The 15,364-nt window shown below is 43.1% G+C and overlaps 1 protein-coding gene across 4 annotated transcripts in view; it reads left to right on the top strand.

Moving 5' to 3' along the window:
* SUPT7L (SPT7 like, STAGA complex subunit gamma) overlaps nucleotides 1-15,364 on the top strand; it is a 36,114-nt gene that overhangs the window by 5,651 nt on the left and 15,099 nt on the right. For 3 of the 4 annotated variants that reach the window (XM_080408278.1, XM_080408276.1, XM_080408277.1), the window contains 3 exons: nucleotides 2,289-2,613; nucleotides 4,482-4,719; nucleotides 8,202-13,408. In XM_080408278.1, coding sequence (XP_080264404.1) covers nucleotides 2,289-2,613; nucleotides 4,482-4,719; nucleotides 8,202-8,464 — 826 coding nt within the window. In that variant the 3' untranslated portion in view covers nucleotides 8,465-13,408. Of the gene's footprint in view, nucleotides 1-2,288; nucleotides 2,614-4,481; nucleotides 4,720-8,201; nucleotides 13,409-15,364 lie in introns of those variants that run through there. The other variant, XM_080408279.1, reaches the window with a different exon arrangement.

Raw genomic sequence — 15,364 nt, 5'->3', positions numbered from 1 at the left:
GTTGATTATATCCCTTTCGGCACAGTGACCTAGCTGCATTTTAATGCCGGCAATTAGTTTCTTTTCCTCTAGGAGCTTAGAAGAGATATAACATTCTCTGCTGCTTCTGAGCAGTGATATGCATTGCTAAATGGTTGTTGTGTTCTACTTTACAAGTGGCTGAGTATCCTGATAAGGCTTGCCAAAATCTGTGTCTAGTTTCAGTTTGCCCATAGTGTTTTGGGTGAATGGCAGAGCATCAATAACAGCTCTTTATTTGTCTCTATTAATAGTAGTCTGGTGTTCGGTGGTTTTGGCAGCATAGGATGCTCTCAACTGATGGCTACTGGACATCTAGGTACATCCTTTATAATGTGCTAAAAAGGAAGAGATTGTTTTTTATAGCCATACATTTTGGTGGTGGTTTTATGGTAGGTTTTGTTTAATGATTGTTGGTTTTTTTTTTCTGTTTTAACCTCCTGGTCCCAGTGTTGTATGAGACATATGGCTGTTTGTGACCTTCAGAAATCTGTCGCTGGCAGGTGGAAGGGGGAGTGAGGGAGATGGAAAAACAGTATGGGTGACACTTGGTTTATAAGGGAACTGATGATCTTTTAATTCATCTTGTCAGAGCGCCTGCTGTTGTCTTTACAAAGTAGTTACATAATTGAGTAGGAATTGGGATGTGAGTAATTTTCCAGCAATTAATAACTGGGATGAATCCATGACCTGAGATCCACATGCTGTTCTTAATATCCACTTAGAAATATAATCATCTGCAGCTCTTAATACAGTGTGATTTCCCCCCCACCCTTCTTTATTTGAATAATCAGAAAGTGCTGAACTGGTGTTCTTGAAAATAATTATTTTGGTCCTGATAGGTCTAAGTTTAACCTTCCATTTTTACTCCCCTGAAATGTTATCTTTTTACTGCTATTTTTCAGTGATTTTCTATGGGTCGGTTCTGAGGATCAGGGAGAGCTGAGGCTCTGTGACCCGGCGGCTCAGTGAGACTGAAGGAACCTAATACACTCAGAGAGACATAGTGAGAATTTTATCAAGGCATCAATGCTGTCTGTGTACTGTTTAATCAGGTCTTGTTACTGGAAAGTGTGTGGTGATATGCAAGTAATGCAGGGTGAGAGCAAGGCAAACCTCAGGATGGGCTGCGGAAGATGTTGGGAGAAATTGATCAGAAACAAATGAAGGGTGAAATTGTTAGCTTAATTCTGCCATTGGTGCTGAATGGAGCATAAAACAGTATATAAATACCATACTTAGCAGAAGGGAAACTTGATTTTTTGACATCGGCATTTGAGGACTGTGTTACTGATATGGGCAAATACATTGTATGCATTTAATTGCAACTTGAGAAATCTGGTAGAAATATGTTTAGCTTTCAGAGGCCTTGCCTTATCTCATCTTCTCTTTTTCTTATGTGGAATTTCTAGTTGTTAACTCATCTTGATGAAAAATTTGGTTACCTGATGGTAAAGGAAGGATGTTTGAAGTGCTTATGTAAGTTGTTTTCCATCTGCTCCATCTTGCGTGGTCACTCCTTCCTGCTTAGCAACACTGAGAAGAGAGGTCTCAAACCCAAGGCCAGGGAATGCTGCTCTGCAGCAGAATGTCTCCAGGCCTCCTCCCAGAGCCTGGTGTTCCCTTCTTGGGTTGCATACGGGGATACTTCTTTCGGTGTCATGCTTAGTGGCTACTGGAAATGAGGGCAGGGAAATCTGCATCTATTTGGCTATGGTGTACCTTTATGAAATGTGTGTGTATCCCTTTTCTTGCTTTTTATGTGTGTCTTTTGCATTATAAATTCAGATCTTGTCTATCCCAGAAGCCTTTGTATCTGACTATTAGGCCTGTGACATCAGAGATAATAAGGAAGAGAAATGTAATTAACTGAGAGGGGAAATGATTTGCATTCATGTATTTAAAATGCCTTTTTTTGTTTGTGTCAAGGACCCATTTAATTCACGTCTCCAGGAGAAAAGCTCTTGGGTGGGAAGGGAGTTGCTTAAGGGTTCAGAAGATTTGCATCCCACATTCATGAATCACCCAAGGAATCTTGTGGCATTAGAAGGGAAAATGAGAATTGGCAGTGCAGATTTGGAGGGAGGGGAAGAAGGGAAAGCAGATAAACCCTTACTGGGTAGTGTTCATAAGCAATGGAGAAGCAGCGGAGAACCCAATCAATCTACTTTCCCTTTGTGCAATCACCTTATTATTGATGGTATCTCTTCAGCTGATACATTCCTTTAAGTTTTTGGAGGTATGCTATTTCTCTCTTTTCTGGTTTTTAGAGGAAAAGGGGAGCCAGTGACTGAGCTGAGTTGGTCCTCCTGCCGGCAGCTTCTCTACCAGTCAATGGCCACTATCCTGGCTCACACAGGCTTTGAGTGTGCCAACGAGAGTGTTCTGGAGACCCTGACAGACATTGCCCACGAGTACTGCTTGAAGTTCACCAAACTGCTGCGCTTTGCTGTGGATCGTGAAGCTCGACTTGGGCACACCCCTTTCCCTGATGTCATGGAGCAGGTCTTCCATGAAGTGGGCATTGGCAGTGTGCTCTCGCTGCAGAAGTTCTGGCAGCACCGCATTAAGGATTATCACAGCTACATGCTTCAGGTGAGAAGAGCAGTAGGGACCTGACAGCGCCAAGAAATGTGCTCCCAGTACAGTTGCTTATTCCCATCACAAGTCCTGGGTCTTACTTGGGTAAAATCCGATTAGAAAACCTCTTGGATGTGGATGGGAGTCATCAAGGGAAAGAAGATTTTTTTGACTGGAAGACAGAGCCCCTTATTTGTGTCCCTGCTGAGGCTAAGAACGCTCTGCTGGTGGTTTGTCTGGGTTTAAGAGGTCACTTGGATCTAGAGTGGCCCAGACAAAAGTATCAAGTAGAGTTTAAATCGGTACTGACTGACTAACTGAATTTTCTGCTTTAATAGGATATTTGGGTGCTTACCAAAGAAGCAAACAAAAATTACTAGGCTGTACAGTGGCTTGTGTTTGCTTAAGCAAGGGGTGACTTGCTTAAGCTTTAGGAGTGTGGGGTAGTATTGTACTGATGTGGGTTGTCACGCAGGTGGCACTCCCACTCTAGAGGGCACTGTGCTTCTGTGGAGAGAAGAGGAATTGTTAAATTCCTTGGAATTAGAGGCATCATGTAAACGCAGGTTGTAAGAATAAGGCTGTGGTTTCTCTTGGTCTGTGCATTCTGTGAAATTACGGATAGGCATTTTGTTTGGATGATGTAAGACTGCCTGTTGTGAATGCAAAGATTTGAAGTGGGAATTTTACTCCTACTCATCAAGAAAGAAGACTTGAATCAAATAGGTAGCCTGTGACCAAAGGCAAAACCTGCCATCCCTTCCTCTTTGTCACATTATCTGAGTGCTAGTTGACTCATCTTGGAGCAGCTACCTTGTGCTCCTTCTTTTCCCAGAGTTAGCACCTTGTGGCTTACAGAGGCAGTTTAAATCAGACACACTTATAAGTGCATGTAATATATAAATTGTGATAGACTCTGATGTTTGTGCATTAAAATATCATCATCGAGATCTGTCTTCATTAAAACCATTTTTTTAAAAAAAAATGGTTCTGTTCAATTTTTTTCCAAGTTTTTTTTTTTTTTTTTTCAGATGTTGTGTCCTTTTGGAATTTGGGTTTTCTGCATCGTTCTGCTGATGCAGTTCACTCTCATTCTGCAGCTGGTCATTGTTTCATTTGTTCTTTTCTTTATGGAGGGCTGAGGTCCACAGTAGCCTCTGTATTTGGAAGTCTTATCTAGAAAGGAGGTATAGGCTTTGCTATTCTTTTTCTTACTAATGCTGTTAAAGCCTTGGGCTTTTCCTGAGCACAGTTCGCTGACTGTTGGGATTCAATGGTATAAACTAGCATTTGTTAGAAGCACATGAAATCTGAAATTTTTAATCTAATTGCTTACCGTTCTTAAGTTTCTAGAAGTACAGGGTAGTTCTAAATCTCATTCCTGTGTTTGTTTCACTTCTCTGACTGGAGAAAGCTTCTGTTTTTTTTGCTGTGAATCTGACAGAAGATGCCCAGGCTTTGCACAGTGGTGACTACAGAGCTGGTGAATATCTGAGCTGCTTGTTTTTAATGCTGGGGTGAATTTATTACTGGTGGATGGGGGACAGCCTTATAGGTAGAACAAAGAAACTGAGACACTTTGCTTTTGTTTTGTGCTCTGTTTAAATTTCTGTGCCTCATCATCTCTGTCTCTGAAATAAAGGTGCTCATATTTATCAAGCAGTTAATGGATTAAGCCTCATATTAAAGTCCCTTATTACAGGACAGAAGGTGTTCTTAAAGGGGAAAAAAAATCTTTACTGTGTAGCTGTTTACTTGTTTGTTCAGGTCAGATGTTAGTAATACTCTGGGAACAGAGTGCACTGCGATGTAATTGCCATCAGGCTCTCTGAAGTCATTCTGACATTTCTGGCCTCTTTTTCACCCTCACTGATCTTTGACAGGTTAGCAAGCAGCTCTCTGAAGAATATGAGAAGATTGTCAACCCTGAAAAGGCAGCAGAAGACACAAAGCCTGTGAAGATTAAGGAGGAACCTGTTAGTGATATCACTTTCCCCATAAGTGAGGAGCTGGAAGGAGATCTGGCTTCTGGTGACCAGTCTTTGCCCGTTGGAGTCCTTGGAGCTCAAAGTGAGCGCTTCTCTGCAAACTTGGAAGTAGAAGCTTCCCCACAGACTTCAGGTAGGGTTTTCATGCTCTTCCTGGAAACAGTCCATCAGCAGTTCCATGTGATCTTGTTTACATTTTTAATAGCAGATCCCATTGTGAGGCAGGAGAGGGAGAAGACTTTTTTAGGTTTTAGTAAAAAGATTTGAATGGGAGTGAAACCCTTGCTTGCTTTCTAAATACAAACCCAAAGAATCAAAGATACCAATTACTGGGATTTGTTAAATATTTACTGCATTTGCTGACCCTGTAGAACACAAAATGCTTTATATGATGTTTCTTTTCAGGGGATAGTTAAAGTTCTTGGCTTTGTTATTGGTGTGAGGTAGATTGTTTTTCTCCAGTGCTGGCCCAAGGGCTTCATTGTTGTTTTTTGAACTAGGGTATTTGCTGCAGATGTGACTACCAGGAGGTTTTTTTTCCAGTTTATTGTATCAAAGACAAGTGTAACTTTAGGGTTTATATATATGTATATATTTTAGTTTAAAAGAGACTGGAATTTTATCTATATTTCTGGTAAGGAGAGTACTGGCTACTTTTTTCCTTCCCCCTTCCACCGCCCGCCCCGGGTAGTTTTGGATTCTTGCCCAGAGATTCATGTTACTGAAAAGTTGAAGGCCATATTCCTTGTGACTTGAGTAAATTCACGACCCTGTATAGTTTAGGCACTGAACGAGTTATGGAAATACTAGTGGTATTTGGTGCAGTCCTCCATATTCAGAAGTCACCGTGGTAGTGATAGTCACTGTTTTATGAAAGTGTATCAGGGACTTGGGTGAAAGGGGTGCGTGAGTCTCTCCTGTTCCAGCAGGTCTACCCCAAAGCCTGCTGTCGTTAGCTGAGGTTGTAGAAAGTGAAAGGGTGAATGAAGTAGCAGTGTTATGGAGACTGTACTCTTTTCGTCGGTTTCATCCCATGATGTTGGCATTTGAAACACACTGGTGGCCGATGTGGGAGAATCTGCTACTGCTGTGACTTTTCTATATCTGTGTACAAGTTTTAGTCTGTGCACTGTTCAGTAGTGCTAAATTTTCTGGAAAACGAAGATGATGTTCTTCTCTCAAAGAAAGCCAATTTTGATTTTTGTATAGAGCCTTCTGAAGTCTGGAAATCCCTGCAATAAAAACTGTTTCACCTAAAAATCTGGTTAAAAAACAGTGAAGCCTGTACTTCTATTAACCCCAAACTAAGTAGCGTATATAGTGAAGTTAAGAGTGTACCTGTGAGTCCATTAGTTTTGTTTTTTTAAAATAGCACATTCTGTTGAGTTTTAAAAAAGCACAAATGCATCTGATCTTTTTCTGGAAGTTCATATTGCTTTCCACAGTACTTCTGAAATGGGAAGTGCTCACATTTTTGTGGGAGAGGGAGCAACAGGCTCCTCTGGCCCGTCTGCGGTTGCAAGCGATTCATCTGGAAAGCTTTGTATTAGCATGTACCACTTGAGACCCAGAGGTTAGCACGCTAGCTGTATATTAAACGCCTCTTGCCTCTCTGATACCAAATTGATGTATTCTAATTAAGAACACAAGTGCTGTGTTCTTCCCTGAAAATCTCTCTTCACTTCACAAGGGCCTTTGGAAATCTCCTAAGTGTGAGAAGCCCCAGTCTAGAGCTGGGCAGGCTAGATAGTGTAATGTCATAGGGAGTGAGGAAAAGTTGCTGCAATTGCGTCACCACCATCTTGAAAATACAAGTGTGAGGCCCACAGAGGGGGCAGTAAGACTTCAGTGTCTATGGACAAAACTAGTTACAGCCTTTTGTGTTCTGCTTGTGTTTCTGCATGTGTCTGACATTGCGGTTTTGGGCTAGCTGCTTAATTTCGTTGCAGCTGGGGAAATGGAGGCAAAATCGGAGCCCTTGTTACTCCACCCAGCAGGATAACATGAGGATTAGCTCATTTGTAAAGTACTTTGAAGTGAAAGTGCTTTGAAAATGCTTAAGTACTTTTAGTCATTAGTGACACTCTCAATGACAGGTGATAGAGCTGAAAGGAATAAGACTGAGCAATGAAGAGCAATTGATGAAAGACATAAGTTTAGTGGTTGTCTTTGATTATTGTGTAGACTGGAGCTGCAACTCTGTGGAACTGATACTTTAATGATGTATGCCATTGTTGTTAAGAGGAATACATTTGCTTATAATTAACATAAAAAAGACTTTTCATTAAGGCAACTGGACACCAGCAAGCACTTTTATTTTGGCTTGCTGTCCTAGTGTAGGCTCTGTTGCAACAAAGGTCTCCTAAACCCTGGTTTGAACTATAGTGCTCTGGAAAAGGTTCCTCACTCCTTCATAAGGGAGAATTCTCAGTATAAACACGTGGTGGAAGATTTGTTCTCTGTGTAATTGCTAGTAAAATGGGTCAATTGTTAATAGTATGTTGATAGTAGGGAATAGTAGTAGGTTTGGCTCAGTACAAGAGGTTGGGTTGTGTTTTCAAACTGTAGCCAAACTCCATAAGACACAAGGTTTGGAAAGCTTACTAAAACTTTTCCTAGGGTTTTTTTATTTTATTTTCCATGTGAATTTACCGCCACACAAAAGGGACCAGATGTAAAAATGAGAAGACTTCAGCCTTTATTCAGTTCTGGGCTGTTTATGCCCATCTCAGCAAGGAGCCCAATTAGTGTATTTTTAATAGGATTTTTGTCTCTCTTAAAACTGTAAATAAGCAGAAATAATGCAATTTATAATTACTGCTCTTGGGAAGAAAAACAGTTGCTTTTATCAAAAAATGCGGTTTCATAATCTTACATGGAAAATCCTCAATCTGCTCAGGTTGCATACTAGTCCAAAAGTTTTAAAAAAATAAAGGGGGGGCGGGGAGGGCAGCAGTGGGGAACTGTTTCCTACCAGGGTGTCTGTGAGGTTGAGCCAGGAGAATTTATTTCCATTCTCCTGAAGGGTGGGATGAGACCTGCAGGTGTTGAGGGGAAGGAGGCTGGCAGTCGCATGGCTGACTGCAGCGTTGATGTCCCTAAATTTCCATGCAGTGTTTGAGACTGTTCATCTGCCTGTTCCTCTGCCCTTTCACTTCCCCTGCAGAAGTCCAGTGTGTGACAGCTTAAAGGAGATTGGTGACATTGCAAGGACCTCATCATCATGAATGACTTCTGGACTGCCTCTAAGTCCTGCTTATCCAGGGTCTAGTCCACGTGCTGTTGGTGTACTCACTGCTGCTGAGATGCTCCTCAAGAGTGATGTGGTCTCTCTAAGTTGTTTCTCATGGAGAAAACAGTGTGGAGGATTGCTGTGAAAGGATAGCATCGTATTTTTTAGAACAGCAATTACTGGGCTTTTAAAAGGAAAAAAGCCAACACATTTTTTAATTTATTGTTTCACAGTGCTTGGGTTGTTTTGCTTTGTTTTCCCCGCAGCCTAGTTCACCAGTAGCTTTGCTTTTGCTCCTTCTTTACCAGTGCTGCTGTCCCTTCCAATCTGTTCATGATTTGCCTTTTTACTCAATTACTACTGTGTGCTTTTCCTTTCTCTAGGGGCTGAAGTGAATGCTTCCCCACTCTGGAACTTGGCACAGGTGAAAATGGAGCCCCAGGAAAATGAGGAGGCTAATGTACATGGCCACGGGGTCCTAGGCAGTGATGTCTTTGAGGAACCGATGTCAGGCATGAGTGAAGCTGGGATGCCACAGAGCCCCAATGGCTCTGAGAGCAGCTATGGTTCTCATTCTGCTGACAGTCTGATGGGATCCTCGCCTGTCTTCAACCAACGCTGCAAGAAAAAGATGAAGAAGATGTGAAAAGAGACACTATTTTTATTTAGTCCTGATGGTATGTAACAGGCTTGAAACTAAGAGAGTACTGTGATGGCTATGATTCATAAACAGGGCTGGCCCTGGTGTATGAGGGACCTTGCATAAAATTATTATGAAAGGTTTGATGGGTAGTGCACTTTAGCTCCCCTCTTTGCCGGCTTCTGTACTCAATCCTGACTCACAAGATTGAAGATCACCCTATGCATTGGATAGTGGCACAGCTTGCTTTGGCAGATTAATAAGGATATTGCCAGTGGAAAGTAGTTGTGAAGAGATTTGCTCAGTCATAGAATCATTGAATAATTTGGGTTGAAGGGATCTCTTGATGTTTCTAGTCCAGCCCCCTGCTTGAAGCACTGCCAATTAGAGCAGATTGCTCAGGGCCTTGTCCATTTGAGTTTTCAGTATCTCCAAGGATGGTGATGCCAAACCTCTTTGGTCAGCATTTTCCCATAGTTCCCTCATAGTAAGAAAAAATGTATTTTTGCATCTAGTCAGAATTTCCCATGTTCCAACCTGTGTTCATTGCCTCTTGTTCTCTCACTGTTCATCTCCAAGAAGAGTCTGACCGTCTTCTCTAACCTGCCCATTAAGTGGTTGTATACAATGAAATCTCTCTTTAGCCCTTTCTCTTGTTAAGTGTGAAGAAAGCAAGCTCCCTGAGCCGCCTCTTTTATGCCTTGTGCTCCAGCCCCCTAAACAGCTTTGTGGCCTTCCACTGAAATTGCTGCAGTGCTCTTCTTGAAAGGTAGAGCACAAAAGTGGATGCAGTCCTCCAGATATGGTCTCACAAATGCTGAAGAGAGAAAAATAATGATTTCCCTCAGTGTACTGGCTATATGCTTGCTGACTGTTGTGGACAACAAGACAATCTTAAGTCAGAGTATTTCACTGGTTGCGGAGCTGTCAGTGATACTTACGGTGATGTAGCAAAGATGCTGTAGAGTAGCCTCACAGTGCCATGAACCAGCTCCTTCAGTGCTTCAGATGCGTCCTGTCTGGTTCAGTGGACTGACGTATGCCCAGTTAGCTTGAGTTCTTGCTAACTCTGTCTTCCTCTACTGTAGGTAATGCTTTATTCCCACACACTCTGCTAGAAGACCCAGGGACCTAGCAGGCCTGAAGGCAGACCTTGTCAGTGAAAACAGGCAAAAAAAGTGTTGAGTACATCAGCCTCAAACTAGGAAGAGTTTCCTTTGTCGCCACATTGCTTGCATTGTTGAACAGTAACCCCATGTTTTCTTTAACCTTTATTTTGCTTTCAATGTACTTAAAGAAGCCTTTTGTCACATTTCATTTCAGTTTCAACTCCAGCTGAGCTTTGGCTTTTCTAACGGTCCTGGCATGCTTGGGCTGTGTCTCTATATCCCTGCTGGCTAGCCCATCCTTGCTTCCACCTCTGTGTACTTTTTCCTTTGTGTTTAAACTCAGTCAGGAAGTCCTTGGTCATCTTTGCTGGCCTTCTGTCAATGCCTGCTTTAATTTCTGCTTGTCAGAAAGAACGGTTCTACTTTGAGAAAGCTATCCTTGAAGATAAGGCAGCACACTTGGGCCCCTTTGGGAGGCCTCATAAGATGCTGCTAAGTCATTCCTTGAATAAACCAAAATATGTTGTGCTAAAGGTCCAGGACTTGGTCTTGTACACATTTCTCAGGATTTTAAATAGCACAGTTCCATGTCTGCTGCAGCCAAGACCTTCACATTCTCCACCAGTTCTTCCTTGTTAGTTCAGCAGAGCTTCTTCCCTAGTTTGTTTCTCAGTCATACTGTCAGGGAAGTGAATGAGGTTTTCTGGAGAGAATAAAGTAGCTTTTACTATTGGTGTGAGCCAGTCCTGGCAATGCAAACTTTTCCTTTGCTCTTACTGGATTGAGTGCGGCAACTTTAGGCTGGCTGGGGTCTCCTATTCAAAGTTGTTATCTTGACAACTTAGTCTGAAACAGAATCTATTTTGCTGCTTGCTTTTATGGCTCAGCTGACTGATGACAGTTTTTTTGTTCTGCACAATCCTCAGTTGATCAACTCAGTCTTTAACTTGATTCAGTGAGTATCTCTCTCAAAAAAGCTAGAATGAACATGAATCAAGAATGAATAGCCACTTAAACTGGCTTTATACCTGTAACCCCTTGGGATGTTTGAGGGAGATTTACCAAATCTCCCATTTGTCCTTAAAATCGCAAGTTTATCTTTAGAAAGAATGAGCTCCAGGCATAGTATTTTTATTTCTGTATAACAGGCCTAGCTTTAATTCTTTTTTCCTATCTGTATTTCTCTTCCATTTCTATAAAGTGGAAGCCAAACATAAAATTCCTCAATGTCTAATAAGAACGTGTGACCACAGACTTTTATGGACATTGGAGTTAAAATTGTCCATCACAGTTCTAAAGGTTTCTCCTGGGAGGTAAATTCTAGCAGTTTGAAGCCTAGTCAGTAGTAGAAGAGCATACCAGTGTATCAGGAGATCTTTATTTTGATTCCCTCTGAGTCACCATTAGGCAAGCTGCAATGTCCCTGTTTTCTCAGATGTGAAGAAAGAATAGTGGTATTTGCCTCTTATAAGTGTGTTTGAGATTTAGTTACTATTCAAAAAAGGCATTGTGATCATTCAGAGAGTTTTGTGAGAGTTGTGAGCTTTTCTTCCAGTTCAGGAGGACTGTAGCTGGCTGGAGAATGCTTAGATTGAATGTTACAGACCTATATGATACTGGTTTTAAGGAAAACCGCTTATCATGCAGAAGTACAGCAAAACTGTGCCGTTCAGCTGCCCAGGTACAAGGAAGGCATTTGAGGTGGTATCTTCTTACTCAGCTTTAGATGTCTGCATCTCAATTTGTTCCTCTGGGCCCCATTTGGAGCTGAAGATAAATAGTCATTCTTGGGTCACCATTCATCTGGCCTTGAAGTAGAAGTATAAAGCAGGTCAGATGGATGGCATTTTTAGAAATGTTTCTTTTTCCTTTGTGTGCCCATAGTGTGTTCACCTTGACTACCTCAGCTGAAGATATCCACACCATCAATATCTGAGTTAAGTGACCTGACTTTAGCCCTTCATGTATGGGAATCGGAGGAGACTTCATCCTGCTGGGCTGATGCTTTTTCTTTTTTACACCTTTAGTAGAGCTTGCTGTTCAAATGGTAGTACAGGGCTAAAAGCAGACTGCCCTTCTTGCCTAAACCAGCAGATCCAGTGTTCTGAGAGAATGTGCTAGGCTGGGGCCTTAAAGCTCAAGCTGGTTTAGCCCCTGTGTCTTTGATACTGTGTGAGAACACCTGTCGTTGGGCCTTTCCCCACAGATACTTTGCCAAACTGTTTTAGTAAAGTATTCTTGATGCTGGGGCACCTATGCAAAGTCCCTTGTACTATTTGCAGGAAGTAGAAGACACAGTGACTGCTGCCAGCATCACTTGCTCATTTGCAAGATTTCAAGTGGGCTAGAAAAGAAAATCTAGTGTTCTCCAGGGCTTTGGTTAAACCTCCTAAGTATCAATCTTAAATGCTTTCTTTATATTGCTCACGTGCAGATTTTGTCTTACAATTGTGTTTTTTTATTTCCCATCCCTTTTCCACACCTATTTCACCCTGTAACACGCAGTCTGCAATAAGTGAAGCCTGAGTGCTTCAAGTATATTTAATACAGTGGAAATTCACCCTCCTTTGATTCAGCTGTGTTGTTGCAGTGTAAGAGAGAAGGGTTATTGATTCCCAAAGATGGGATGCATTTATATGCAGAGGTAAGAAATGCATTGGCATCACTTGTACATTTAAAAATGACAGAGTGAAATCTGTACCTCCTGTTTCCCCATTATGCTAAGTGTTGCTTCTGAAATTTGTGTGCTTGACGTTTTCTTTTATGCATGTGGAAGCTTTACCTTCTGGGTGAGCCTTTCCCCTCTGAACATTAATAGTCCTTAGCTTTACAGTGGTGTTCCTCATGCACGAAATAGTGACATTTCAAATCTAGCTCATGAGGTCAGATGCAGCCAATATGCTCTTTTGATGAACCGGATAAGATTTTTCTAGGTGTTAATGTAGCCTTGGGCTGCTAGTGAGGAGTCCATTGACCATGTAATCCCCAAATTTCAAGCCGTGGTGAGGTTATGCAGTGGGTTGGAATGAAGCTCTGCTCTTGCAGTTGTCGTTTTTTGCTGGTTGCTAGTAAAATACTCTGCTGACCCACCTGCTTCACTAGTCCACAGTTTTGTTGGTTCTTTCATCATCTCCCTTCTCTTTCCAAAGGCGGGTGGATGGCAAATCGGAATGGTGAGTATTGACCACGTCCATATGCAGTAGCATTGATGGCTTTAGTGATTGATTTTGCCATGACTGAAATTGGTGAGAACTTTGATAGCAATTGGGAGAGCAAGATCTGTGAATTGCTTGGCTTTTGAAGTGTTTTGCATGGGGATCGTACAGAACTGTAGTTGAGAGAGCACTGTGTATCATACTCCTTTTCCCCTCTAGCAATACCTTTTTGTTTCTTTTGAAGAGTTTTGTCTGGTATCCAGCAGAGTTCACTGTATAAACGGCAGTGTGACAACTTCAGTATACAGCTGTCAGACCGTGCTACCTACTGATTTAATTCCAAGACCATCTATGCTAATTTGGATATGCATAATGCTGTGCAGAAAAAGAGATGTTTCCTGCATAGATATTTACAATTTAAAAAGAAATCGCGAAAATAAGATTGAGTAGTTGAGGCCAATCTGATTATGCGCTCAATCCTGAGACTAATGCAGGTGTTATGTGTGAAGGATGTTTTACTTAAAACGTTTTTGTACATGCATGTGAATGAAGTAGGTAACTTTGCTTGTGTTTTTATGGAACAAAATTGCTTGGAAATATTTCACGGTTGGCTTTTTTCCTTGCTCTCCTGGAGAGAGTTTCTTCATAATTTCTAAGAAAATAAAATTTAAAAAATCATTCAGAAATCCTAAAGGTGTTGTGTGGATATATTTTTTTTTTTTTTTTTTAAGAGTGGTGCTGTGAACCCAAAGGCTGGTCTTGGAATTTTGTCTGCCCTTATGTGAGATGTGGGTCTGGAGTAGACTTTTTTTTTTTTTTTTCCCCCAGGCCTAGGTAAAGTACTGAGATGATACCAGTGTTAACGTCACAACTAGAGAGACAAGAGGTATTATTCCAGAAAATGGAAGTCTTATTTTTCACAGGTGCCAGTTCTGGTGAGCCCCAGAGGTGATATTAGTACCACAGTGCTAGTATTGGTATTCATCTAGCATAAGCAAGTGCTATTTCTGAAGCAGCCTCTTACATATACTTCTAGTACTTATATCACCAGACCACCTAGGAGCCCTGCTCCAAACCTTGTCCTCTTCATGTGCTGGTCTACTTGTTCTACATACGGCTTTTTGCTCAGGGACTGCTTCGGACCGCAGTGAATGAAGCACAGCGTATTTTCCCCTCTGCTCTGCCTGTCATAGCAGCGCTGAGGGAGGATGTTTGATGCTTGATAGCCCTGCTAAGCAATTGCAAATAGCACGCCATGAATTAGGATACAGGCCTGTGTTGCTTGCCAGGAAAGAGAGAATAATAATCGCAGTGCTTCACATTGCCCCGTGCCTGAGAGCAGCCTGCCCACGCGACTGCCGTCCTCCGCAGCCTATACTGCTGAATTCATTTCCTAGTCGGTGGGTGAATGGGGCTGTGCTTTCCACTTCCCTGGCAGGGCCTGGAGCCAGAGGGCAACAATCACCGTTCGCATCGCACCCCACCAGATTAAAGCCCGAGCCCACCTGCATCCCAGCTCCACCTGCCTCTGCTCCAACAGCCTGAAGTGCCTGTGCTGTGGCAGCCTGGAACGTGCAGGCTGCCGGGAGCCTCGATGGCAGAAGATCGCAGTGGGGGGACCCTGCATCTCTGCCACCAGGTCGTGGGCTTGCAGTGCCCGTGACTTGACCCCTGCCCTGCTGGGGATGCGGTTTGGGCTGGTGGTCCATGGGGCCGGGGGCGGCTGTGGCCGCGTGGTGGTGCTGGCCACATGCTGCTGCCGGGGGGATGCTGCAGCCCAGGGAGGGCTGCTTGCAGCTGCAACAACAACCTCTCCCCTCCCCCCAAAAACCCCCAAACTCCAAACCATGTCATTTTCACTGTGTCTTTCATATTGGAGATTAGAATCGCCTCTTTGTTACTATGGAAACGCTCGCATGAAAGAAGACGACCTCATTATGAGTTATGATGAAATCTCCTTTGGGGTGGGCTCGGTGCCCAGCACTCTTGCAGCGGGGAGAGTGGGGCTGGGGATCTGTTGTAGGGGAGTGGGGGGCCAGTCACCCCTTTTGCAGTGATGCTCAGCAGTTTGCAGAGCCTGTGGGTCTTTCCTTCTAGGCTCAGCAGGACAGAAACAGCCCCTGCTCCTGGACCAGCCCTTCCCCATGGGAGCTGGCTTGAGAGTTGTGGCTGCATCACAACTGGGCTGCACATACACTTGCTCTGGGGGGTGTGTGTGGTCTCATTGCAATAGGCAGTAGGACCCCAACAGTGAGCTGGATGAAAGTCTTGGGTGTCATGAGGGGTTTTCTTTGCTCCTGGTGTCTGTCAGGGCACTGGCACCCACTCTGTGCTTTTCCTTCAGATCTGGGCCGCCAACTCTGAGCCCAAATGGTCCCTATAGCTGTGCCTCACTCCCAGCATTGTGCCCCATCCAAGCATGCTGCTGCTTCTGCTCACCCTGTGCCACCCCTGGCTTCTCACCTAGGTGTGCCCCCATCCCTCTCTTGGCCTGCATTGCTTGTTCTTCTCTCAAGCTCCTGCCAGATTTCTGTGCCCTCACTGCCCAGCTTCCTGCAGCACATTTGCTGCTCATCTGGAATTGCAAAGCAGACTTAGGAAGCAGCTTTTTTCTCCAAGTGGAAAAAAATCTGATAAGATTG

Source organism: Falco punctatus (assembly GCF_963210335.1).
Source record: "Falco punctatus genome assembly, chromosome: 12".
Lineage (NCBI taxonomy): Eukaryota > Metazoa > Chordata > Aves > Falconiformes > Falconidae > Falco > Falco punctatus.
The sequence above is the reverse complement of the archived record's forward strand: the minus strand, read 5'-3'. Positions and strand labels throughout refer to the sequence as shown.